A 25,671-nucleotide genomic window follows, 5' to 3' on the forward strand; every position below is an offset into this window, starting at 1 on the left:
CCTGACATACACGTCAACACTGTTACAAATAGAGCGCCCAGCACAGACTAAACGTCCATATGCCAACGCTGTTAAACACTGATCTGCACTTTTGTTTCATTGTACTCCTCGCACACTATATGTGTGACAACATAAGTTATTCTGTCGAGGTGGCTGCACTGAAATTCCTTGACATTTTGATGATTGTCACTCTCATAATCCTCCTAAAACTCCGGCTAGAGCCGCTGATAGTGTTGACACCTTGCCCACATTCTGTTCGTGTCTTGATGTGTGGCTTTCGTTGTTTCGGCGGTTGCACAGCCAATACTGTCGACATATATATTTTCTTCTATATTCATATGGGAAAGTCTGTCACTAATCATCAGGTAATCGACTCCATGGACCACATCGTCAGTCTGTACTATGTGGCTAGAGAGCAATGGTTGGGGTACTAGTTCTGACTGTGTCACCCATTCCTCTGATATGTCATCTCTGGCGACATTCGTCGTTTGGACAGCTCTGTTCATCACCATCTTTGGACGTGAGTTCAGCTCACGCTTCTGAGCACTTTTCTTGTTATTGCTTGTTGGTGTTCCACTGTTTCCACGGTCATTATCACTGTCGACTGCCCATTACGCACTGTGATGCTTGCTCGTCTACCTGTGGTTGGCCTCCCGCAAGAGGAAGCATCTGGCTTCCATCTTAGAATGAAGTGGCATTCAGAAGTCCTATTCACTTTCCCTGCAGCTCGTTGCGATGCCTTCTGCCGTTGAGGCGACCTGCATCTCACAGCACACCAGTGCTGATTGTCTATGTTCTGCGACCACAGTTGGCTTTCACTTCTACTGCTCTCGGTGGTGTGTCTGTGTTGGGGGGAGACTGGCAGCCAGCTGCACAGGAGTGGGTGGGTGGGGGGTGCTGCTGACCCACCTCTGGTCAGATCAGGAGGTGTAGTTATGGTTTTCCTGTGTGTTCATCTCCTTTGTTATTCCTTCCTGGCGTTCTCAGCACCTGGTGAGCTAGCCTGGTTCATCTTCATCTTCTGCCACTTCTCGCCACATTGATGCAGTCTGAAAAGGCCTTGCAGCTGCACGAGCTTGCTACATGCGGCCCATTGCAATGAGAGGAAAGTTTGCGATCACTCTGCAAGTGTGTTTACCAGTGCACTTCATGCATATCACCTGACTGCAACACTACTTTGCTGTGTGACCCTCCGGTGAGGATGAATAGTGGCAGTCTTTTGTTATTTGCAGTTATATGGTTTCACAGCTATATCTTCAAACCTGGTGATGAATAACCCTTTGAGAAACATTTCTTCTTAACACATACAATGCACACTCTTGAGGAGTGCCTCGGTTGTTGGCTTCCTCTTCTGCTGTGTCTCTCCTGCCATCACCACTGATTATGGGGCAGTGTGAGTCTAGTGGGGCAAAGAGAGTTCTGGTTCATTTTGTTAGTGCAGGTTCCATACACTCAGGGATAAACTCGATTGATCAGTTTCCCTTTAACCTAGTGTTGTGCTAATTGATTTATGACTCCCAGGAATAACCAGTCCATCTGAGAAACACCTGCCTCTCTCCTCCCTTTAACCTGTGGTTATGCTAATTGATTTATAACTCCCTGGGAATAATTTGCCCTTCTGAAAACCCCTCACTCCACCCCCCTCGGCCTCCTCTTCCCCAACCCTGCTGGGAAATCCCCAAACCCTTCCCCCTCCCCTTCACTGATACAAGCATACTTTTGATATCAAATTAATTGCCTAATTAATTAAACTGATAAATTAATGGACTGTCACTGTCCCCTCACTTCCCAGCGTGCCATTCCGATTGTGTTAGTGACTGTCATATGTTTTCAAATGATAGCTGAGCGTTTGTCATGTCATTGCTAAGCAATGGAAAATCCAGGATGGAATGTAACAATATTATGAAAAGGAAAGTTGCTGCTCACCATATAGCGGAGATGCTGGGTCGCAGATAGGTATAACAAAAAGACTGCCACAAATAAAGCTTTTGGCCATTAAGGCTTTCATCAAAAATAGAAGAGAGACACACACACATACAAACTCACGCAAACACAAACACACTGTGGCAGTGTATAGTCAGTTGCCTGAGACTGCAGTCATGTGTATGTGAGTTGCATTTGCGTGAGAGTGTGTGTGTGTGTCTGTCATCTGTTTGTGATGAAGGCCTTAATGGCCAAAAGCTTCATTTGTGACAGTCGTTTTGTTGTGCCTATCTGTGACTCATTGTCATTGTTATTTGGATGAACAGACCCTGAGGGGTGTGCTTTGGTGGAGTCGATACCTGGGCAAAAAGCCCAGGTATGAAGCATCAGATTGCAAAGTGTATGAGAACTGCTTTTTCGAGGTCAGTGGGGAGACGGCTTTGTTGGAAAAATTCCATGCCCAACACCAGTGCATGCACATTGATAGTGAGGAGGCCCATGAGCAGTGAAGATTTTTATTGTAAGTTGTAACACACAGTCAACCATTAGCTGTACCAATATCACAAAGTCATTGGCAGCTCGGAGTTGAATCGATGATGTGTTGCTAAACTTTGTGAACATATCCTTAGTGAGTGTATTAACATTCGAACCCATGGCCACAAGAAAGGATGTGCCTGAGTTGTACTCGAGGATATACCGTCAGCCGTGTAATAGCTTACCTATCAGGGAGGATGCACATCCATCTCAGTACATTCAAAGATGGCTTTTTGTCGGTGTGCCAGTCAATGCAACTACTTTGTTCTGCACCATGCATTTGGGAATGATCGTGGAAGCTGACAGACATGCACAGTTTCACTGGATTGTGCATGGTACCAGCACAACTGTGTAGTAGAGCCAACAGGTCAGGCGTTGTAGTGGTACAATGTGCAGCTGGGTGGGCCACACATCACTGTCAAGTGTACTTGGCTCCATTCGGTACGGTTCAGTACCTGTCTTGGCTTGCAGAACTCTGTCGTGCTGTGATGGTACAGGGTCTTCGAAGTTTATATGTTGTCAATGTTGTAGGACCACACATAATCTATCCACTAGGGCGAATTTTCAGTCTAGAAGCTCTGCTGTGTGTGGAATCAGGGCTAGTTGCAGTTGCTGAGAGAGTCCAAGGCATTGCGGCTGGCATGAGGTTTGTGTCTAGAAAAGTTTGCAGTGACTGACACAAATATGTTGGAGTTTTACCTTCCAACTATTCATTGTAAAAGGCCTGTTGTAACTGTTCTTCTGGGTTGCATGCCAGTCATCATAGTAAATCAGATTTTGTTGTAGCATATTCATCATGGCCAGGTGGCAAATCAATGTGACAAATTTGGAATCGTCATCCAGGTGCAGTGTGCAACTGTGACTGTGAAACATGTAAAGTGTATCGAGTACAAAGTACGGATTTAGAACATATAATGACGTCTGGTAAATGAGAACATTGGTGCTGTACGTTGTCCAGCATGGTTGACACATTGTATTTTTCAACATCCAGAAGCGAGTCCCAGAAGCATCATGTGCAATGCTGGATCTTGTGCGAAGTCTAATAATAATAAGCCAGATGATGGCAATCATTAATATGGCACGGCAGTTGCCTGAGCTCTGGTTTGCATAATGTGCACACACGAACACAGCTCCGATTTAATCACTGTTTGTCGATTAATGCACTCATTGCACTGATGGCACACATATTGAGGTGAAATCCTTACATTGTCCTTATGTGGAGCAGTTGATGTATGGCACAGCATAAGATAGTTGCATTTTTAGCTCACAGCAGAACAAAGTGAGCGAATTTCCATCCAGTGCAGTTGTCATGTTAGTTGTAGGTCACCAATGTGGTACATCTCCGTTATGGATATGGAGAGATGTACTAATAATTTGATTGACACAGTTATGAGTTAACAATACTTCACTGTGAGAAAGAAACATGCAGCACATTTATTCAATACAAAGCTCTGAAATAAACTGTCTTTGACTTTCAGTCCCACAGATATCACACATTGGGGCTGCAGCTCTTCAGTCTGTGATATTGATGGCACTGTTATTCCGACAAGTTCTTAAAGAGAACTTTGTAATCCATAACAGAGACAGAAATTAAAAAGGGATCAGAATGCTTAGTTTAAAGTTGTTTACTGGTCTGCAAAACATTACACCTGCCACAATGTAGTGCAACTGTGAATGTTGCTCTTGAGCATGGAATAAGTTAGCTAGTGTTCCTAAGCTGTTGTAAATCATCCAGATTGATGTTAAGTGATTACAAGCAACTGCAAATGGGTATGTCGGAGACACATATCAGAGCTACCAAAGGTTTCACAAGTACTGCTGTGACCTGCAGATCCTGTCTCCCATACAGGGTGTACAGGATTTATCAGTACTCTCCAACATTATTGTGAGTGGTGTGTCAGAGGAACACTGTGGGCCCTGTACAGAAGAAGCACATACCAGGGAGAACTTGATGTGTTACACATGTACTGCTAATTTGCAGGTTTGTTGTGGGACATGACAGCAAGTTGTGGGAACGATCAACTTGTCCACAGTGTGTGTACCTAGAATCCTTGTTCAAATGCTGAAGAGACTGTTCTGATAGCTACTGAGGGAACAGTGTACAACCAACTGCAGAGTGTGGCACATGTTGGAACGAATGATGCCTGTCATCTGACCTCTGAGGTCACACTTGAATCACTTCACTAGCTAGCAGAGAGGGTTGGAAAGACAAGTTTTGTTCACATATTTTCACCAAAGCTCACAATCTGCAGTACTGTCCCCAACATTGATTTTGGTACTAAATGCACCACAGTGCTAAATGAGATGAAGTTTTGAATCAGAGATGTCAGGGGTTCTATGACAAGCTAGTCTGTAGCTCCCCAGGCTTGCATCATAGGGTTGAGAAATGAAAGGTTGCCTTAAGTGGGTCACAGATGCAGTCTATATAGGGTGTACATAAAGTCTGGGAACACTTTCAATTATTTATTGCACGAGAACCAGACATTGTACAAATATCATACATATGTCATTTTTAAGAGAAAACCTGAAAGTTTTTTTTTTTTGTGTGTGTATACCGCCACAGCATAGTTTGGTAATTTGCCGATAGTCAGCGATAGTTGCAAACATGGTGAGTTCAGGTGCAGAGCAAGCTTTCTGTGCATTGGAGTTCGACAAAAACAAGTGTGCTACAGCTGTTCAATGGACGTTCAGAACAAAGTACGGTAGGAAGGACACATTAGAGATCTGGCTGGCGTATGTACCGCCTCTTCCATGTGATGTAGCAGAGCTCTGGGAGAGAATACAGGAAGCAACTGCTACAGTCGACGGTGCTATGCTGGGAAGGGTATGGCAAGAATTTGATTACCATATTGACGTCAGCTGGGTCACTCATGGTTCGTATATTGAATGTTTGTGAAAAAAACTTTCAGAGTTGCTCTTCAAAATGCAATATGTATGACATCTGTTCAATGTTTAGTTCTTGTGTAATAAATAATTGGAAGTGTTCCTGGACTTTATGTACACCCTGTATATAGCAGAAGCTGTTACCCACATACAACAGCAATGAACTAACATAAGGATGGGACAAGTCTTGTAGACTGCCTGTACATGTGTACCATCAAATGGGCCATGCCACATAACAGGTACACTATTGTCTCTGCAATGCTGTACCAGTTATTTTTATGTCATGTGTTTCTTGCTCATTTCTGTTGGCATTGTTATTAAAACAGCACTGAATCCTTTTCCCATTTTCTATAACATCACAATATTTCAAAGGAATTGACATTTTACAAATAAAAATCATTCTTATTTTTAAAAAGGTTTATTTAAAAACCAAAAATTGTAGCACTGCTGCTATGGTTAATTGTCATCTTGTTTTTTCCACCCATTTATTAGCAAAAAATAAAAAAATACAGTCACTTTTTCCCATCCCTACCATTGTTTACCCAAAGGCAAGTCAAAAGTGCTAACCACTGCACCACCTCACTCTGACTAGATAAAGAGGCAGAAGTGTAATATGTACAGGAGGAAGTAAAACATTTAGCTTGTAATGTCCCAATGGTTAGTGAGTAGTTAAAATTAGTTTAAATACCTGTGAATATCTTGCCTTTGGTGTCCCTCAATGACTGCATACATGAGCTAAAATATGCATCTTCAATAAATACAGGATACTATAATGGGTTTCACTACAATGACATACACCACAAGTGAAGTAAAGTAAGTACATAGATTTATTCACTTCAAAACCTGTATCTCATGAGCTCATGAACAATCTTTGGTGTAATAAGACTCGTTGTTACTACTACAGCTAGCCAATGGTAGCACATACTACACTGGTGATATTAAATAGTCCAGATGCATTAATTTGATATAAATGCTTGTGTGAGGTCCATTGCATTGTTTAACACTCATACTCAACAAAGTACGAATATAAAATCACATATCATTCTGCCTTTTGAAATATTAAATCAAACTTTTTAAGACTCCAAAATAATCTGTCACTGAACTGTTCTAATATGCTGTTTTAGACAACGTCCAACACACAAGTTGCCCTATTGTAAATCCAAACTTGAATCATGCACCAAGAACTTATCTCAACTGTATGCACAGATCTGTCCTCCAGTGGGTCCAACGCTCATATGCCCTAACAGTACTCAAAGCCAAGTATTTATACTCTTCCTACAATGTACTACTGGTTATAATAATGCAAAACATAATTTATAATATGAAATAGTTCAACAACATTATCAAATGCTCTATAAAATTCCCTACTTCACTGGAACAAGTTCAAGACATTTTCCAAACACATAAAAATCACATTAATATTAAAATTGCAGAAATAAGCATTCTAACAATGCTAAACAATCAATTATCTATATTTTGCTAATTAGGCTCGAGATTTAATTCCTACCATTTACAAATGATGAGAACAAAATATATTATTCTTTTATCTAAATATTTTCCATATATTAATTTCCTGAATCTGATTTTGACTGTTTATGGTACAAAGAGTAAAGTAACTACTATTCTTTGGTATTGCTATTATTCTTCTAAAGTCTTTTTCCTATTATCGAAAAGTAATTGAATTTAATTATAGCTGAAGATATAAGAGTATTGATGTAGTGATACATAATGCAGGGCTGGTAACTATAAGCATGGAATGTTACAAGCACTGGGCAGGAGCATGTAGAGAAACTGTGGCTGAAGTGTATAAGTGTTGTTTACAAAACCTGGGATAGGTATATACCTAGTACAACAGTTCATGATGGGAGCACCCTCCAGAGTATGCCATCTCTGTAAAGAAACTTCTAAAGAAGTAGTGATGCTGTACAGTAGGGATAAAATAAAGCATATGGTTACAGACAGATACTGAGCAAACTGATTTTGGCTGTCAAGCTAGTGATGTGTGAAGCATTCAATGACGACAGTAGTTGTCTTATCAAAAGACCTCTCATAAAATCTACATATATTCAGGTCACGTGTAAACACATGAAACTTAGTGTCTAAACACCTATGGATGCCACAGGAACTGAAATTGAGGGTATCTAGGCAGAAATGCTTAACTCCATCTTCGAATGCCTGTTAAAAAGGAAACTCTGTGCGTTCTGTCACACTAATTCTCACACCATTTCAGAGACAAGTGGTGCAGATATTAGCATCGGTAGAATTGAGAAGTAGCTGAGTTCAGTAAAACTGAACAAAGCTCTAGGGCTGATGGAACCCCTATATGATTCTATACAATTTTTCGTGGTCCATTTAGCCCCTCTTTCAACCATAATAAACTCTGCATCCCTTGAAGGAAAAACTGTGCCCAGTACTTATAATATGGCATAGTCACATCTGCCTACAAGAAGAGTAATAGAAGTGAGCCACAAATCTTTGCCATCAATCTGCTGTAGAATCTTATATCATATTCTGAGTTCAAATACCAACCAACATGGATTCCACAAACAATGTCCATGTAAAACACAATTTGCACTTTTCTCTCATGACATCCTGAATGCCATGGTTCCAGGCAGTCATGTAGATGCTGAATTTTTTACCTCCAAAAACACCTGACTCAATACTACAGCAATGCTTATTATCAAAAGTGCAATAATATGGGGTACCAAAAGAAAATTGGGGTTGGGTTGGAGGACTATGTACATTATCTTAGGTGAAAAGTCATTGTCAAGTGTAGAAGTAGCTTCAGCCATTTCTGCATACAGTGCAAGTAAAAGCAGTTCTGAATTACAAATGCATACAGAAAGGCCACTATTGCCATGTGGATAAGCCAATAAATTCAATGTTTATTTTCTGATCACATATTTGTGAATTGTACCAACCATGTGCAGTGCTATCTCCCATATTTTATGCAATGGCAGTGTTGAATATTCATTACTACATGTTGTAATTTGCCTTTTAAATTTAAGGTATGCAGAGGCTGATGATGAGCTCCCAGAGCTCAACAGTCATTGCTCGTAAATAAATATAACAATAACCATTTCTATATCTACATCTATATCTATACTCTGAAAATCACTGTGAGGTGCATGGCAGAGGGTATGTCCAAGGCCAATTATTAGAGTATCTTCCCCTTTCATTCACATATGGAGTGTAGGAAGAATGATTCTGTGAATGCCTTGGTGCGTACAGTAATTATTCTAATCTTATCCATATGTGACGGTAGTGTCTGTTCCTGAAAGAACAGTTACAGTAGATGACCATGCAGCTTTGCTAGAAATGAAATGATAATTAAATGGACACCCTAGCTGCAAACAGTCATTGATGTACTTCATTGGGGACATATTGAAAATGTGTGCCACGACCAGGACTCGAATCCGGGATCTCCTGCTTACATGGCAGATGCTCTATCCATCTGAGCCACTGAGGGCACAGAGGATAGTGCGCCTAAAGGGACTTATCCCTTGTACACTCCCTGTGAGACCCACATTCCCAACATGTCCACACCACTACATTCGTAGTGCGCCTAATAGATGTTTGCCCATCATACTCATTACTCGTGGCAGATTAATCTACCAAGTCCCGTACGAGTTGGGGCATAGCGTGTGCATTCGCACAAGATGGTCAATGGCTGAGAAGCCATATTTTAACTATATACTGTTCTTTCGGGAACAGATACTACCGTCACATATAGTTGAAATGAAGCGGGGACATGTGGTATCACCCCTTACGGTCGTTAACGTGTGGTGAACCGGCTTTATTGCTGTGCCCATGCACTATGTTCAAGGGAGAGGCTTGGTGACAGAATGACTACAGCAGTTATGTTGTGACACATTTATTCTTTGGAAGACTTACATTACGTTACAAATGCAATGCACCATTGACGTTCGTCCGTACAGGCGTGTTGTCCTAGCGGTACATCTCAGTCACAGATCCCCGACGGTGTACACTCCAGTGATCAGCCTTAGCGCAACCACATGGACCGAGTGAGATAAAGGCTGCTTCGCTGAATGTCCAGCTCCCGGTGCGAGTGGAAGCGCCTCGATGTCCATGGAAGGGAGGAAGGCACTGTCAAACGGAAGGGTGCACTCTGCGAAATGAGTGACTGTGTTTCAGACTGTGCGTACGCATTTGCAGGGGAGTCGCGTTGACTCAATACATGTGGTCCACGACGGTGAAGTCGGTGGAGCAGAGACATGTGTCGCATTTCGTTGATCAGTTTGCACTGTCCACTTGCTTTGTTCCATGCGTCCAGTGCACGACGCACCGTTGTCAAAATTCGGCGTAGCGGTATAGCTGCACTCGTGAATGCCGGGCGTCGCTTACTTGTGTCGGCTATGCCGTAGTTCAGCCCTTCACATGTTTGAACAGTGCGGCTGCCACACAGATCCCCCCCTTGGAGAGCGGAGCTCCATAGCTGCTAAAATGCGGCAAACTTTCTGTGGAGCATGTGTGCTGAAAGTTCGCATGCTGCATGATGACAGTGCGGCAGCGTTTGCGGGGGTTGTTCAGCGTTGGAAGGGTGGCGGCCCATGACGTCAGTGTGCTGGACCTGTGAGCATGCGGTGGGTGTGTGGGTGTGTTCTCATATGGTCGGCTAGTGACAGTGGCGTAAACCATTGGCTATAAACTGTCCATGGTATGCGTGGCGAAGATGACACTGCAGGTCATTTGGTACGATGTCTCGAACACACTGACTTCTTGATAATAACGCCGAGCATCCACTAGAGCTACAGAAAAAGTTCGCTATTTACATTGTTCAGAGTGGCAAGTCCAAGTGTACATGCGTTACAACGTTCCACAAGTTTACCGAGTGACTCAGTCGCGGGAACACAGTGCAGCATTCGAACCGACAGCAACGCGTATGCATTTAACTGACGCGGATGCCGAACCGGCCTCAACGCCCGATGCGGCGGAGGCAGAGGGACACGAACGCGGGTCCAGGAGCTGCAACGGGCATTGGAGGCATTGTCTGGGGCTCGACTGGAGGTACCGGCCGAGGGCGCAGGCAGCTGGAGCTGGATCTCTACCTTGGACAGCGGCTCATGGTTGCCGGAATCTGATGGCGTTCGGTGGCTCGGGCGTGTGTTTGCTGTTTTGGGTCGCACGGTGCATTGGTAGTGGATGCGGCGTCCGGCGCACATGACGTAGTGGCTGTCGTGGGGACGACCGGTGCGCCTGTGGTGGGCACGGTCCAGGCAGCCATGCCGGCTGCCTGGGCCGGGTGGTGGGAGGCACACGAATACCTTCCCGGTGCCGTGCCGCACCGGTTGGTGCGCTCAGAGGACGGCATGTGAGTGCGCAGACATTCTGTCAGAGTGGATGCCGCGGCGGCGTGTGGGAGTGGTACTTCCTCGACGAAATCGCCTGGGATTGTCAGAGGCTGTCCGTATACAAGGTCGGCAGGTGACGCATCGATCTCCTCCTTCGGCGTTACTTCACAGGCTGAGCAGCACCAGTGGCAGTGCCTCTGGCCACGAGGTGTCATGGAAAGTTAGGGTGGCTTTCAGAGTCCTGTGGAACTATTTGACCATGCCATTCAACGCCGGATGGTAGCTTGTTGTCCTGTGTAACCGGATGCCACATAGTCTGGCGACGTGTGTGAACAATTCGCAGTCAAACTGATGGCCATGGTCAGTTGTCACATGACTGGGACATACGAAGCTTGCCACCCAGGTGTCGACGAATGCGGTGGCGACGGTCTCAGTGGTGATGTCCGTGATGGGCGTTGCTTCCAGCCAGTGAGTGAAGCGGTCCACCATAGTTAGCAGATACCTCTTGCCTTGAGAGGGAGGAAGCGGGGCGACGAGATCTATGTGCATGTGTGCAAATCAGTGTCTCGTGTCAGGGAAGGTGCCCACGGGTGCATGGGTGTGCCTCCCAACTTTGGCGCGCCGACATGCCGTGCAAGTGCGTGCCCATTCACAGCAGTCCTTCCGAAGCCCGGGCCAGACAAAACGCGCAGCCACGAGCGTCGCAGTGGTGTTGGTGGCGGGGTGTGACAGTCCGTGGACGTGGTCGAAGGCACTGCGCCGGAATTTCTCCGGAAGGAACGGTCGGTGTGTGCTGGTTGAGATGTCACACCAAATCTTCCGTGCAGAGCCGGCGACAGGCACCAGCTCCAGTTGCAGGCCGCTGGATGTGTCGTGACGGAAGCGGTGCAGTTCTTCATCACTCTCCTGTACTTGGGCGACGTCCTCAAGGTTCACAGGCGGTGAGATGACGGCACACGCTCGGGACAAACAATCGGCGACGATATTGTCTATCCCCGAAATGTGTCGGATGTCTGTCGTGAATTGCGACACGTACTCCAATTGCTGGAGTTGGCGTGGTGAACACTTAGTGTGGTTGTTCTGGAACGCGTGGATAATCGGTTTGTGGTCGGTGAAAATTACGAATTGTCGGGCTTCTAGAGACGGTCGGAAGTATTTCACCGCCGCATACACCGCAAACAACTCTCGGTCATAAGCGCTCCAAGCGCGTTGCGATTCGGACAGCTTTTTAGAGAAAAAACCGAGAGGCTGCCAGCTCCCGCCGACGCATCGTTGTAGCGCCGCACCGATGGCAGCCTGGCTGGCGTCCACGACTACAGGCAAGTCCACGTCATGTATTGGGTGTGTGAACAGTGTCGCTTCTGCTATATTTCGTTTTGAGTCCGTGAAGCTCTGCTCCATTGCGTCCATCCAATTCACAGGGGTCTTTTCCTTTGAGATAGGACCGTGTAACACCTTAGTCAATGGCTCTTGCACGGCGGCAGGAAGTACGGCGCTCGAAATCCAACATGGCGGCGCCGGAAGCAGACCTTTCCAGCGGATCACGCTTAGTTAAAACTATAGCGCGATCCCCCCACCAACTTCCCCTCCAGCGCCTCGTGTACCTCCCCGACGTCGTTACGTAACTGCAGCTGCTAAGTCAACACAGCCATATTAAACAATACTACACATTGATCTTGTCAAAAGCCGAGAAGCGATTCTTCTTAGTGTTTTAGCTCTCAGGGGCACTGTGGGATGCTCTCTGGGTCACTCTGGGATTTTCTCTGGGTTTTAACTAAGTGCGATCCGCTGGTAAAGTCTGCTTCTGGCGCCGCCATTGCAGTTTATCGTGGCGCTACTTCCTGCCGCGCCCAGTTCTTATTAGTAACAGCATCCGCTACAGAGGCAGCTGCAGGCTCATTCGACTCGAGGCAGCCGCACGATACACACAGCCATGCCATTACGAATTGTCGGGCTTCTAGAGACGGTCGGAAGTATTTCACCGCCGCATACACCACAAGCAACTCTCGGTCATAAGCGCTCCAAGCGCGTTGCGATTCGGACAGGAACTGCTGCCAAGTCTGGGCAGCATTCCGAAGACCGAAGTTATAAACAAGCTTTCGAAAAGTCCAAAGGGCGTTACAATAGCTGTTTTCTTAATGTCTTCAGACGCCACCGGAATTTGGGTGTACGCCTTTGCACAATCTATCTTGCTGAACACCGCGCAGCCTGCCAAAGCATAACTGGAAGTCTTGCAGGTGTGGGACTGGGTATCGGTCCGGCACCGTTCGTGAATTAAGGGCGTGATAGTCTCCACACAGGCGCCATGAATTGTTTTTTTTGGGTACTAAGTGTAACGCCGATGACCATGGGCTGCTCGATGGTCAAACGATGCCTTGCCACAGCATGGCCTTGAATTCTGCCTTTGCCGCTGCAAGCCTATCGGGTGTGAGTCGACGTGGGTGATACGATGTGGGGGGTCTGGGTGTTGTTATTATGTGGTGCACCGTCGAATGTTTGTCTCTCGGTGCGCCGGCTGGGCGGGTGAGTTAGGGGAATTTTTCAAGGATGTCAGCGTACGGTCTGGGGCACTTCAAGGGCTTAACACTGTAGAATGTAGCCTGCAGGCACTGTCCCGCTATCTTTCAATTTTTTGTCGCGTCGATGAGCTGGCCATTTGGGATGTCGGCTAGCAGCCCGTAGTGGCCAAGAAAGTCTGCGCCCAGAATTGGCTCATTAACATCGGCCACAGTAAAAGTCCACGAGAATGTGTGGCGTAGAGCTAGATCTAAATTGCGGCTGTGTGTGCTGTAAGTTTTAATAGCTCAATTGTTTGCCGCTGTGAGGCAGAGTGCCTCGATCTGCCTGCATTCTCGTAACATAGAACGGGGGAATATTGAAAGGTCCAAAACCGTGTCGACAAGATATCTTATGCCTGCACCCCGTTCCACGTCAAACAGACACTTCGACATCGCACTGCAGCTGGGTGCACCTAGGCTCGGCCACAGCTGGCATTTAGGTGCGAACAAGGGGTGCAGCACCTGGTTGCTTCACTGCCAAAGTGGGCGTGGTACCAGCAGTAGCCACTTTGTGCCTGCGGGGTACTGTTGGAGCAGCTGTTGCTGCATTGCCGGCTGCGAGAGCCACACCACCCGTAGTCTGCTCTGCTGCTGCTGCGGTGCGTGCTGCCCTCTTGCTGCGAGCGCGCCAACCAGTCGACTTGCGAGGAGAGAGCTGCCACCTGTGCGGCCAAGTTTTGCTCTAGCTGGTGCAAGTCAGCTTCCAATGCAGCTGCGGGAGGTGCGTGCCGCCATGGAGGTGGGGGGGCCGTGTCGTAAGCTGCTGCGGCTGCGGTGCTAGGCCCCATTGTCAGCGCATCGTGTACCCGGTCGGCCAAGTTAGCGATGGCGTCCAGTTGCATCTCGGTCTGTGCTGCTATCACTGCCTGCACCTGAACTGGGAGACCGTGCACCCAGATAGTGCATAACAGAGAATCTGGCACCATGTCAGACTGCACAAGGCTCCACAAGTGGCGCAGGAACTGTGAGGGCCTCCGGTCGCTGCATTCATCATGCTGAGCAGTTGGTGCACTCGTTGTTCATCGGACGATGAGATCCGCTGGATCAGCTCCACCTTGAGTCATTTGTAGGATGACTGTGTCGGCGGGGCGGTGATTATATCCCGCACTTCAGCCACGTAGGTCTGATCGAGCTGGCTCAGTATGTGTCCAAATTTTTCAAGGTCGCAGGTTATGTGGTTGCTAATAAAGACCGCCTCCACTTGGCTGAACCACATTACAGGGTCGCAAGGCCAAAATGGAGGCAGCCTGATCAACAACCGTCCAGTGCTTGTGAGTGCTCTGGCAATTGTAGGAGGCGTTGGTGTGGTGGGGATTTGCGCGCCAAAATTGTCCTGAGCTGTCTGTGGCTGCGCGGCATCCGCGTGTGTAGCCCGTGCTTGTAGCTCACTCTCCAGTCCCTTGTTGCGTGCGAGCAGGTCTTCAATGGTCTTTTGCAACTCTTCTAATGTCGCCATCTTAGCTTAGAGTTGAGTCCTCGCACAAGGGGAAAGCACACAATGAAAATAACACGACAAAGTAGAACACAGTAAAATAACGCTGGACTGTTTGGAACGAAACACACGCACAAAAACAATACAAAATAACGACGTTCAAAGAGAAAGAAAAAAATATATATTTATGTAGCACTGTTCGGGCGCAGGCGTGTACGCGCCAGCCTACTCGGGGTTCCACATTACTCGTACTGACGAACGTTCGTCACCATGTGTTTTTAGCCTTGGATCATAACAGGGTCACCAGTGAATCGGGGACGTGTGGTATCTCCGCTTACGGTCGTTAATGTGTGGTGAACCGGCTTTATTGTCGAGCCCACGCTCTATGTTCAAGGGAGAGGCTTGGTGACAGAATGACTACAGCAGTTATGTCATGACACATTTATTCTTTGGAAGACTTACACTACGTTCAAATGCAATGCACCATTGATGTTAATCCATACAGGCGTGTTGCCCTAGCGGTACAACTCGATCACAGATCCCGGACGGTGTACACTCCAGTGATCAGCCGAGGCGCGACCGCGTGGACCGAGTGAGATAAAGGCCGCTTCGCCGAATGTCCAGCTCCTGGCGCGAGCAGAAGCGCCACGATGTCCGAGGAAGGGAGGAAGGCACTGTCAAATGGAAGCGTGCACTCTGTGAAACGAGCGACTGTGTTTCAGACTGTGCATACGCATTTGCGGGGGAGTCGCATTGACTCAACGCACGTGGTCCACGACAGCAAAGTCAGTGGAGCGGAGATGTGTGCCACGTTTCGTTGACCGGCTCACACTGTCCACCTGCTTTGTTCCATGCGTACGGTGCGCGACGCACTGTTGCCAAAATTCTGCATAGCGGTATAGCTGCACTCGTGAATGCCGGGTGTCGCTTACTTGTGTCGGCTATGCCGTAGTTCAGCCCTTCGCGTGTTTGAACGGTGTGGCCGCCACAAAAATATGGCTTCCCAGCCATTGACCTTCTTGTGCGAACGCACATGCTATGCCCAATCTCATACGGGACTTGGTAGATTAATCTGTCACGAGTAATGAGTATGATGGGCAAACATCTATTAGGCGCACTATGAATGTAATTGTGTGGATATATTGGGAATGTGGGTCTCACAGGGAGCGTGCAAGGGATAAGTCCCTGCAGACGCACTATCCTCTGTGCCCTCAGTGGCTCAGATGGATAGAGTGTCTGCCATATAAGCAGGAGATCCCGGGTTCGAATGCCGGTCGGGGCACACATTTTCAATATGTCCCCAATGAAGTACATCAACGCCTGTTTGCAGCTAGGTTGTCCATTTAATTATCATTTCATTTTTCTAATCTTATCCTCTTGATCCCTGTATGAGGGACACTTATTAGAGAGTTGTAATATATTCCTAGAGTCATTATTTAAAGCTGGTTATGGAAACTTTGTTAATAGACTTTCTTTGGATAGTTTTTGTCTGTCTTCAAGAGTCTTCCAGCTCAGTTCCTTCAGTACCTCTGTGAGACTCTCACACAGATTAAACAAACCTGTGACCATTCGTACTGCCCTTCCTTGTGTGTGTTCAATTTCCATGTTAGCCCTGTCTGGTATGGTTCCCACACACTTGAGCAATATTCTAGAACTGGTCACATGAGTGATTGGTAAGCAGTCTCCTTTGTAGACTGATTCCAATTCCCCAGTATTCTGCCAATAAACTGAAGTCTACCACCTACTGTACTCACAACTGAGCTATGTGATCGTTCCATTTCATATCCCCACAAAGTGTTGCACCTAGGTGTACTTGTATGAGTGGCTGATACCAACAGTGACTCTTCAATATCATAGTCATAGGATAATACATTTTTTCATTTTGAGAAGTGCAAAATTTTAAATTTCTGAACGTTTAGAGCAAGCTGCCAACGTCTGCACCATGTTAAAACCTTATCAAGATCTGACTGAATATAGATGGTACTTCATTACAGACAATTGCACCATCTGCAAAAAGCCTGCTTTTAGTATTAATATTGCCGGCAAGGTCATTAATATACAACACAAATGGCAGAGGGACCAACCAACACACTTCTCTGGGGCACACCTGAAGTTACTTCTACATCTGGCATTGATGTGCCTATTGGTTGATAAAAGAAATAGAAGTATATTCAAATCATGTAACCACCTAGACACATTACAGGTTGTGAAAATGGCCATAGCTTAATGTTCTCTCAATTTACATCTTGCTTGATTTTTCCAATAGTTTGCTACTGTTTTGGAAGATAAAGACAAATATTAAAGTTTAGAATTTTCTCTTTCAGCCCCTGCAGAGCCTGTAGAGGCTGCAGATTTCGAAATGGCTGCCTCCCTGACAGGTAAGCTGTCCTGTTTTTGTTTTTCTTCTAACTAGTCACATTGATCTTGAACTAAAAAGCATTAAACATTTTGAATGAAACATACTGTTTGTCACAATATGTATAAATTCATATCTTAGGCATAACTGGTAATTTAAATATATTGTTTTTTGTTAAATTTCATCAGGATTGTGCTTGTCTGTTGTTATTATTGTAATTGTCTCTTATGAAGTACTGCAGGAAGAAAGGGTCAGTTCCAGCATTTCAGTGATAAAATATTTCAAAATAGGAATTTTATCTTATGATTTATATTTGAGGTGGCTTCACCAACTGTAGCCTTTTTTAAGATGTAGAAAAAATTACAATTTTGTTCAAGTTGTTGGCTCATACACAAAACTTCAACTTTTTTGTCCTCAGTCATAGTTTTTTATTTTGTCACTTCCTGCATTCCCAATCAGTAACAAATTTTGTTGAGATATTTTGAGTCATATTTATAAGCTTCAACAATCTCATGAACTTTGAATGGAAGAATCATGTCACTAGCTGTCTGTGAAGTGAATAAAACTTGTGTTGCAGATATTGACCTATTTTTCTCACTTTTTTGTTTTTCATTTTTTTTAATAATCTTATTCATCATTACAATCAGTAAAAGGTTTATACATGCACTGCTGGATGCAAGTCTTTTCCATGTACTACCGTTTTCACCTGTATGTGCCATCTACACACAACCATTTGGTCATTGCATTTGTCTGCTATTATCTCCTGGGGTAGGGGGGGGGGGGGGGGGGGGGGGGAAAATCATTTGTTAATCTACCATCCATTCATCTGGCTAAATGTGCCCACATCTGGTTCATTTTCATTACAGTTATAATGGGTTCTTTCACTCCATTGTGTTACCTAATCCATTTATCTGCCTTTCCTAAGACTTTCAAATATCTAGTTTTCCTTTGCTCAATAAAAAACCCTCAGTTTTTGTGCCATAACTCTGTATCTACTGCCAAAAGTAAAAATTGCTGATACACACTTATTGTAAGCTTTTTTAGATATATTGGATGTTTATTTTGGAAACTTTCTTTACCTAAAGGACTCTTATAAAATTTTTACTATTTTTATTACATTTTTTCCATCTGGTCATTATCTTCAACTTCCATAATTACAAAAACTCATCAACTCATTCTATAACTTCATCATTAATGTGTACTCTGAAACTTCCTGGCAGATTAAAACTGTGTGCCCGACCGAGACTCGAACTCGGGACCTTTGCCTTTCGCGGGCAAGTGCTCTACCAACTGAGTTACCGAAGCACGACTAACGCCCGGTACTCAAAGCTTTACTTCTGCCACTATCTCGTCTCCTACCTTCCAAACTTTACAGAAGCTCTCCTGCGAAACTTGCAGAACTAGCACTCCTGAAAGAAAGGATATAGCGGAGACATGGCTTAGCCACAGCCTGGGGGATGTTTCCAGAATGAGATTTTTCACTCTGCAGCAGAGTGTGTGCTGATATGAAACTTCCTGGCAGATTAAAACAATGTGCCCGACAGAGTCTCGAACTCGGGACCTTTGCCTTTCACGAGAAAGTGCTCTACCAACTGAGCTACCGAAGCATGACTAACGCCCGGTACTCACAGCTTTACTTCTGCCAGTATCTCGTCTCCTACCTTCCAAACTTTACAGAAGCTCTCCTGCGAAACTTGCAGAACTAGCACTCCTGAAAGAAAGGATATAGCCGAGACATGGCTTAGCCACAGCCTGGGGGATGTTTCCAGATTGAGATTTTCACTCTGCAGCGGAGTGTGCGCTGATATGAAACTTCCTGGCGGATTAAAACTGTGTGCCCGACCGAGACTGGAACTCCGAGTGTGAGTACCGGGCGTGAGTCATGCTTCGGTAGCTCAGTTGGTAGAGCACTTGCCCGCGAAAGGCAAAGGTCCCGAGTTCGAGTCTCGGTCGGGCACACAGTTTAATTCTGCCAGGAAGTTTCATATCAGCGCACACTCCACTGCAGAGTGAAAATCTCATTCTGGAAACATCCCCCAGGCTGTGGCTAAGCCATGTCTCCGCTATATCCTTTCTATCACGAGTGCTACTTCTGCAAGTTTCGCAGGAGAGCTTCTGTAAAGCTTGGAAGGTAGGAGACGAGATACTGGCAGAAGTAAAGCTGTGAGTACCGGGCATGAGTTGTGCTTCGGTAGCTCAGTTGGTAGAGCACTTGCCCGCGAAAGGCAAAGGTCCCGAGTTCGAGGAAGTTTCATATCAGCGCACACTCCGCTGCAGAGTGAAAATCTCATTCTGGAAACATCCCCCAGGCTGTGGCTAAGCCATGTCTCCCCTATATCCTTTCTTTCAGGAGTGCTAGTTCTGCAAGTTTTGCAGGAGAGCTTCTGTAAAGTTTGGAAGGTAGGAGACGAGATACTGGCAGAAGTAAAGCTGTGAGTACCGGGCGTGAGTCGTGCTTCGGTAGCTCAGTTGGTAGAGAACTTGCCCGCGAAAGGCAAAGGTCCCGAGTTCGAGTCTCGGTTGGGCACACAGTTTTAATCTGCCAGGAAGTTTCATATCAGTGCACACTCCACTGCAGAGTGAAAATCTCATTCTGGAAACATTCCCCAGGCTGTGGCTAAGCCATGTCTCCGGTATATCTTTTCTTTCAGGAGTGCTAGTTCTGCAAGTTTCGCAGGTGAGCTTCTGTAAAGTTTGGAAGGTAGGAGACGAGATACTGGCAGAAGTAAAGCTGTGAGTACCGGGCGTGAGTCGTGCTTCAGTAGCTCAGTTGGTAGAGCACTTGCCCGCGAAAGGCGAAGGTCCCGAGTTCGAGTCTCGGTTGGGCACACAGTTTTAATCTGCCAGGAAGTTTCATATCAGCGCACACTCCACTGCAGAGTGAAAAACTCATTCTGGAAACATCCTGCAGGCTGTGGCTAAGCCATGTCTCCGCTATATCCTTTCTATCACGAGTGCTACTTCTGCAAGTTTCGCAGCAGAGCTTCTGTAAAGTTTGGAAGGTAGGAGACGAGATACTGGCAGAAGTAAAGCTGTGAGTACCGGGCGTGAGTCGTGCTTCAGTAGCTCAGTTGGTAGAGCACTTGCCCGCGAAAGGCAAAGGTCCCGAGTTCGAGTCCCGGTTGGGCACACAGTTTTAATCTGCCAGGAAGTTTCATATCAGCGCACACTCCGCTGCAGAGTGAAAATCTCATTCTGGAAACATCCCCCAGGCTGTGGCTAAGCCATGTCTCCGCTATATCCTTTCTATCAGGAGTGCTAGTTCTGCAAGTTTCGCAGGAGAGCTTCTGTAAAGTTTGGAAGGTAGGAGACGAGATACTGGCAGAAGTAAAGCTGTGAGTACCGGGCGTGAGTCGTGCTTCGGTAGCTCAGTTGGTAGAGCACTTGCCCGTGAAAGGTAAAGGTTCCGAGTTCAAGTCTCGGTCGGGCACACAGTTTTAATCTGCCAGGAAGTTTCATATCAGCGCACACTCCGCTGCAGAGTGAAAATCTCATTCTGGAAACATTCCCCAGGCTGTGGCTAAGCCATGTCTCCGCTATATCTTTTCTTTCAGGAGTGCTAGTTCTACAAGTTTCGCAGGAGAGCTTCTGTAAAGTTCGGAAGGTAGGAGATGAGATACTGGCAGAAGTAAAGCTGTGAGTACCGGGCGTGAGTCGTGCTTCGGTAGCTCAGTTGGTAGAGCACTTGCCCGCGAAAGGCAAAGGTCCCGAGTTCGAGTCTCGGTTGGGCACACAGTTTTAATCTGCCAGGAAGTTTCATATCAGCGCACACTCCGCTGCAGAGTGAAAATCTCATTCTGGAAACATCCTCCAGGCTGTGGCTAAGCCATGTCTCCACTATATCCTTTCTTTCAGGAGTGCTAGTTCTGCAAGTTTCGCAGGAGAGCTTCTGTAAAGTTTTGAAGGTAGGAGACGAGATAGTGGCAGAAGTAAAGCTGTGAGTACTGGGTGTGAGTCGTGCTTCGGTAGCTCAGTTGGTAGAGCACTTGTCCGCGAAAGGCAAAGGTCCCGAGTTCGAGTCTCGGTTGGGCACACAGTTTTAATCTGCCAGGAAGTTTCATATCAGTGCACACTCCGCTGCAGAGTGAAAATCTCATTCTGGAAACATCCCCCAGGCTGTGGCTAGGCCATGTCTCCGCTATATCCTTTCTTTCAGGAGTGCTAGTTCTGCAAGTTTCGCAGCAGAGCTTCTGTAAAGTTTGGAAGGTAGGAGACGAGATACTGGCAGAAGTAAAGCTGTGAGTACCGGGCGTGAGTCGTGCTTCAGTAGCTCAGTTGGTAGAGCACTTGCCCGCGAAAGGCAAAGGTCCCGAGTTCGAGTCTCGGTTGGGCACACAGTTTTAATCTGCCAGGAAGTTTCATATCAGCGCACACTCCGCTGCAGAGTGAAAATCTCATTCTGGAATGTGTACTCTGTTTTCAGAGTGTTAATTGTATATTACTTCAGTTTTAAAAGGAAAGTATTTAGGATAGAACAAACACATTTACACCAGAGTCCTATCAGGACTCATTTAAAGAATGTGTACTGCACCAGTGATATTCATTTTCCTGCTAATGTCTGCAGTTGTTCATTAGAGGCTGCTAAATTCAACCTTCGCGTGCCGCTACGCCATTTGAGACCTGCAGAGATGGTGCAATGTGTAGGTGAAGTCACAGTTTGTGAAGTTTCATGTACAGTGAAGCATAAGATGGGTCAGCAACTGGTAACCAACCCTGCTAATGCATTGTGATATGCTGTGATGAAGTTACGATAAACTATTCTTTGTTAAGATGGTACTGATGCATAAGATGAATCATTCACATGTTTTGTAGTATCTATTATAATGCAAAAATATTATCATCCCATTAGAAGTGAATACTATTTTAAAACTAATACACAATTATGATGCTAGTTATGATAATGAGGAACACTCCCATGCAAGCAGTAGTGATACAACAAGTTTGAGAAGAGATGATGGAAGCAGTGACAGTGGATTCCAAGCTTCTCCTGACAAGAAGTTTAAAGTCAAAAGTGTCATGATGGTATGTGATGACAACACACCAGAGAACATATACTATGATTGGCACATCAGTGGTTTCAAAGCATATGACAAGCTCCTGAAAAGGTACCCTAAACTAAAGGCTAAAAGCAGTATCAAAAGCTTACTGGACTATGTGTCAAAGAAAGGAGAAGACAGTGCAATTTTCAAAATAAATCAAATGCTAGAATTCAATGTCACAAACAACACGTAATGGCAAAGTTTGATGATACTTGAGAAAGCAATTCTTCCATTCATTATTGGCATTTACAAAATGGACATTGGATATAGCCAAAAATCTCAGGTGTACAAATTTTACAGAATTACTGGGATTTACTACTAATTTAATAAAGGTGTTTGGGATACCATCATGCATAAAAGATAAAGATGACAAGAAAGAGACAGAGCTCAAGCATTTGTTGCTGAAGTCAATGTGCATATCACAACAGAAAATATCCAGATGGGTTCTGTGTGGGAATGTGTTCAGAGTCAGGTCAACTATGAGCTTTCTTCTTAAAGAACGTTATCCATGAAAGGGGAGAAAACACCATCTTGATGTTGCTATTAATTAACAGTACACACACAGCTACACAATTTATGTTGCTATATCAGTGGATGGACAATTGGCAGGCAAACTCTACATGTGATTCCAAGACCAAAATGAAATTTGGACCTTGTTTGTCAAGGGAAAGAGAAAAATGATGCCTATGATCTTCATAGACACAGGTGTGAGTGGGAAAATAACTAAAGAAGACCTGGAGACCTTTTCCAATTAGTTTTGAATACACATTTGCTGACAAAGTCACTAGTACTTTGTGACTCCTGATCTGGACATAAGGATGAACAAGTACAGAAGACAATATCACCACAGTATAAGAATATAGCAGAAGAAGAAACCAAAAAGTTAACAGTAAATATGCCTTCAGTGGAATGAACAAATGGCAGGGAAGCAGCACAGAAGACAATATCACCATGTAAAAAGACTGAGGTGGAAGCTGTACCAGAGTGGACAGAAGTTAAAAAGAACAGATCACGATGAAGCACCAAGCAAAAGTTAGGATCCAAACTGTTATAACCTTTAATCACCAATAATTGCGTGGATATTCAAACACTCTCACTTAGGAACAATAGCTCGTTACATGATAACAACTCAGTATCTCTTATTCGACTGCCGTGCCATGACATGCGGCCGACGCCGTTCGTAGCTAGGTGGTGCTCCCGCGCTCAGCGGAGTTGCGGAGCGCCTCTATCGCCGTTTGCGCGTACTGTCGTGGCGGCACTGTTAAATGTTGTGGCACTGTCACAACACTTTTCCCCCCTTGAAAAAAAAAAAAACACCCACTTCCTTGGAGACATGGACAGTGCGGAGACATCCATGGCCTCTTGTGAGGCCCCGAGAAGATCCCGTGGAGAGACACGAGAGTATGGTCAAAAATGTCCAGGACGGAAGCTCGTGCGTGGAACGTGCCTCCTGGATGAGATGATGGGTGAAAACTCCAGAGCAGCATCCATAGGTGTCGTGGACCTGGGGGTGTGCTCCAGCAAGATGGGTCCCGGAGAAGGCGGCGTCGCGACTGGGGCCGGTTCCGGCGTATTCTGAAGCGGTAGCGACGTCGGCTGCATCAACACGTATGGTAGATCGGCAGCAGCGACAGGACTGGCTTCTCGGGCTGGTGGAGGCAAAGGAAGGGGCGGTGGCACCGGTGTGGCCACCACTCATGGGCGCATCTGGTCATAATGGCGAACAACCATGCTGTCGTCCGTACGTATTTCACAAAGCCGGCGGCCGCGAAGAGCCTTGACCACCCCTGGAATCCATTTAGGGCAAGATCCATACCCTCGTGCCGACACGTCGGCACCCACCGAGTATTTTCCCGCACTAGGGGACACAGCACAAGGCCTGGCAGGGTGAAGCAGGTGCAGTAGAGTGCGCGGTTGGCGGCCATGCAAGAGTCCAGCAGGGCTGCGATCACCCAGAGGCATGAAGCGATAAGAACTCAGAAATTACAGCAGAGCATCATCTGTGGAAAAATCACTAAGGAATTTTTTCATCTGGCTTTTGGAAGTGTGGACAAGGCGCTCGACCTCCCCATTCGATTGCGGATGGAAGGGCGGTGCTGTAACATGATGAATCCCTTGTCCAGTACAAAAATCACGGAAGGCCTGCGAAGAGAACTGAGGGCCATTGTCCATGACGATCGTGGATGGAAGACCTTCTAGCGCAAAGATTTTGGACGAAGCCAGCGTCATCGCTGCAGTGGTGGGCGCCGAACATCAAACAACAAACAGAAACTTCGAGAAGGCGTCAATCAACAGTAGCCAATAAGTACCGAGGAAGGGGCCGGCAAAGTCAGCGTGCACCCGTTCCCATGGCTGCGCCGGATCAGGCCACGGAGAGGGCATTGTACGAGGTGCAGCCAGTTGTTGAGCACACTGACCACACGCAGCAACCATGTGGGCGATGTCCGAATCAATACCGGGCCAATAAACGTGCCTGCGGGCCAGGGACTTAGTCCGAGAAATACCCCTATGGCCTTCATGCAACAGTTTGAGAACATCTTTGCGAAGAGAGGCTGGCACCACAACCCGTGGAGATGCGCCATCTGTGGCCAGAAGAACAACACCATCACGAACAGACAGACGAAGGCGCAAGGCATGGTAGTTGCAAAGGGGATCCGATGCCCGGCCATTGGTCCTGTCCGGCCAACCCCGTTGAACAAAACCGATCACCTGATGCAGGACTGGGTCCTGCGCAGTAGCCGACGCGACCTGCAAACGTTTAAGTGGAAAACCCTCGACCGCTCGACGTTCTTCCTCATCAATGTGGAAACAGAGGAGTTCATCATGATCGAAAACCGGGTCGGGGCCCATCGGCAATCGCGACAATGCGTCAGCGTTGGCGTGCTGGGCAGTGGGATGATAGTGAATCTCATAGTGAAAACAAGACAAGTATAAGGCCCAACATTGCAGGTGGTGAGCTGCCTTATCCGGAAGTGATGCTGATGGGCTGAACAGAGAGACCAGCGGCTTGTGGTCGGTGATGAAATGAAACTTAGAACCATACAAAAAAAACGCTGAACTTTTTTAGAGCATAAATGATAGCGAGTGACTCCTTTTCAATTTGAGAGTAACGCCATTGCGCAGAAGTTAGAATGATAGCGAGTGACTCCTTTTCAATTTGAGAGTAACGCTATTGCGCAGAAGTTAGCCCCTCTGTGGGAACCTGCCTCTCTGTCCTTCCAAGAAATGTGTGACTTATTGTCTAACTATTACCGAAAAAACAACCACGTCGTTGCCACCCGCGTGGCGTTCTACCGGTGTTGTAAACAGCCCCATCAATCTTACCGGGCTTGGGCCGGGCTGACCCATCCTCATATCGATGGGCGAGAACAGCCCCTAGGCCATACTGTGACGCGTCAGTCGCCAGAACCAAGTGCTGACCCGGACGGAATGTGGCAAGACAAGGTGCCGACTCCAAATGAGCCTTCAGGCAGACAAAAGCCTGCTCACACTCGTCGGACCAACAGAAAGGGACGTTTTTGCGTAACAGCTGATGCAGAGGATGAGCTACCGCCGCTGCGGATGGAATGAATTTGTGATAATAAGCAATTTTGCCTAGAAACGCCTGAAGTTCTTTGACCATAGACGGCCGGGG

General features: G+C 46.3%; 1 protein-coding gene across 1 annotated transcript in view; it reads left to right on the forward strand.

Moving 5' to 3' along the window:
• Positions 1-25,671, forward strand: part of LOC126485115 (synaptic vesicle glycoprotein 2B-like) — a 299,914-nt gene that overhangs the window by 65,121 nt on the left and 209,122 nt on the right. The window contains exon 2 of the mRNA XM_050108744.1: positions 16,967-17,020. Within this exon, the coding sequence (XP_049964701.1) occupies positions 16,967-17,020 (54 nt within the window). The remainder of the gene's footprint in view (positions 1-16,966; positions 17,021-25,671) is intronic.

The sequence above is a fragment of the Schistocerca serialis genome, chromosome 6 (genome assembly GCF_023864345.2).
Source record: "Schistocerca serialis cubense isolate TAMUIC-IGC-003099 chromosome 6, iqSchSeri2.2, whole genome shotgun sequence".
Lineage (NCBI taxonomy): Eukaryota > Metazoa > Arthropoda > Insecta > Orthoptera > Acrididae > Schistocerca > Schistocerca serialis.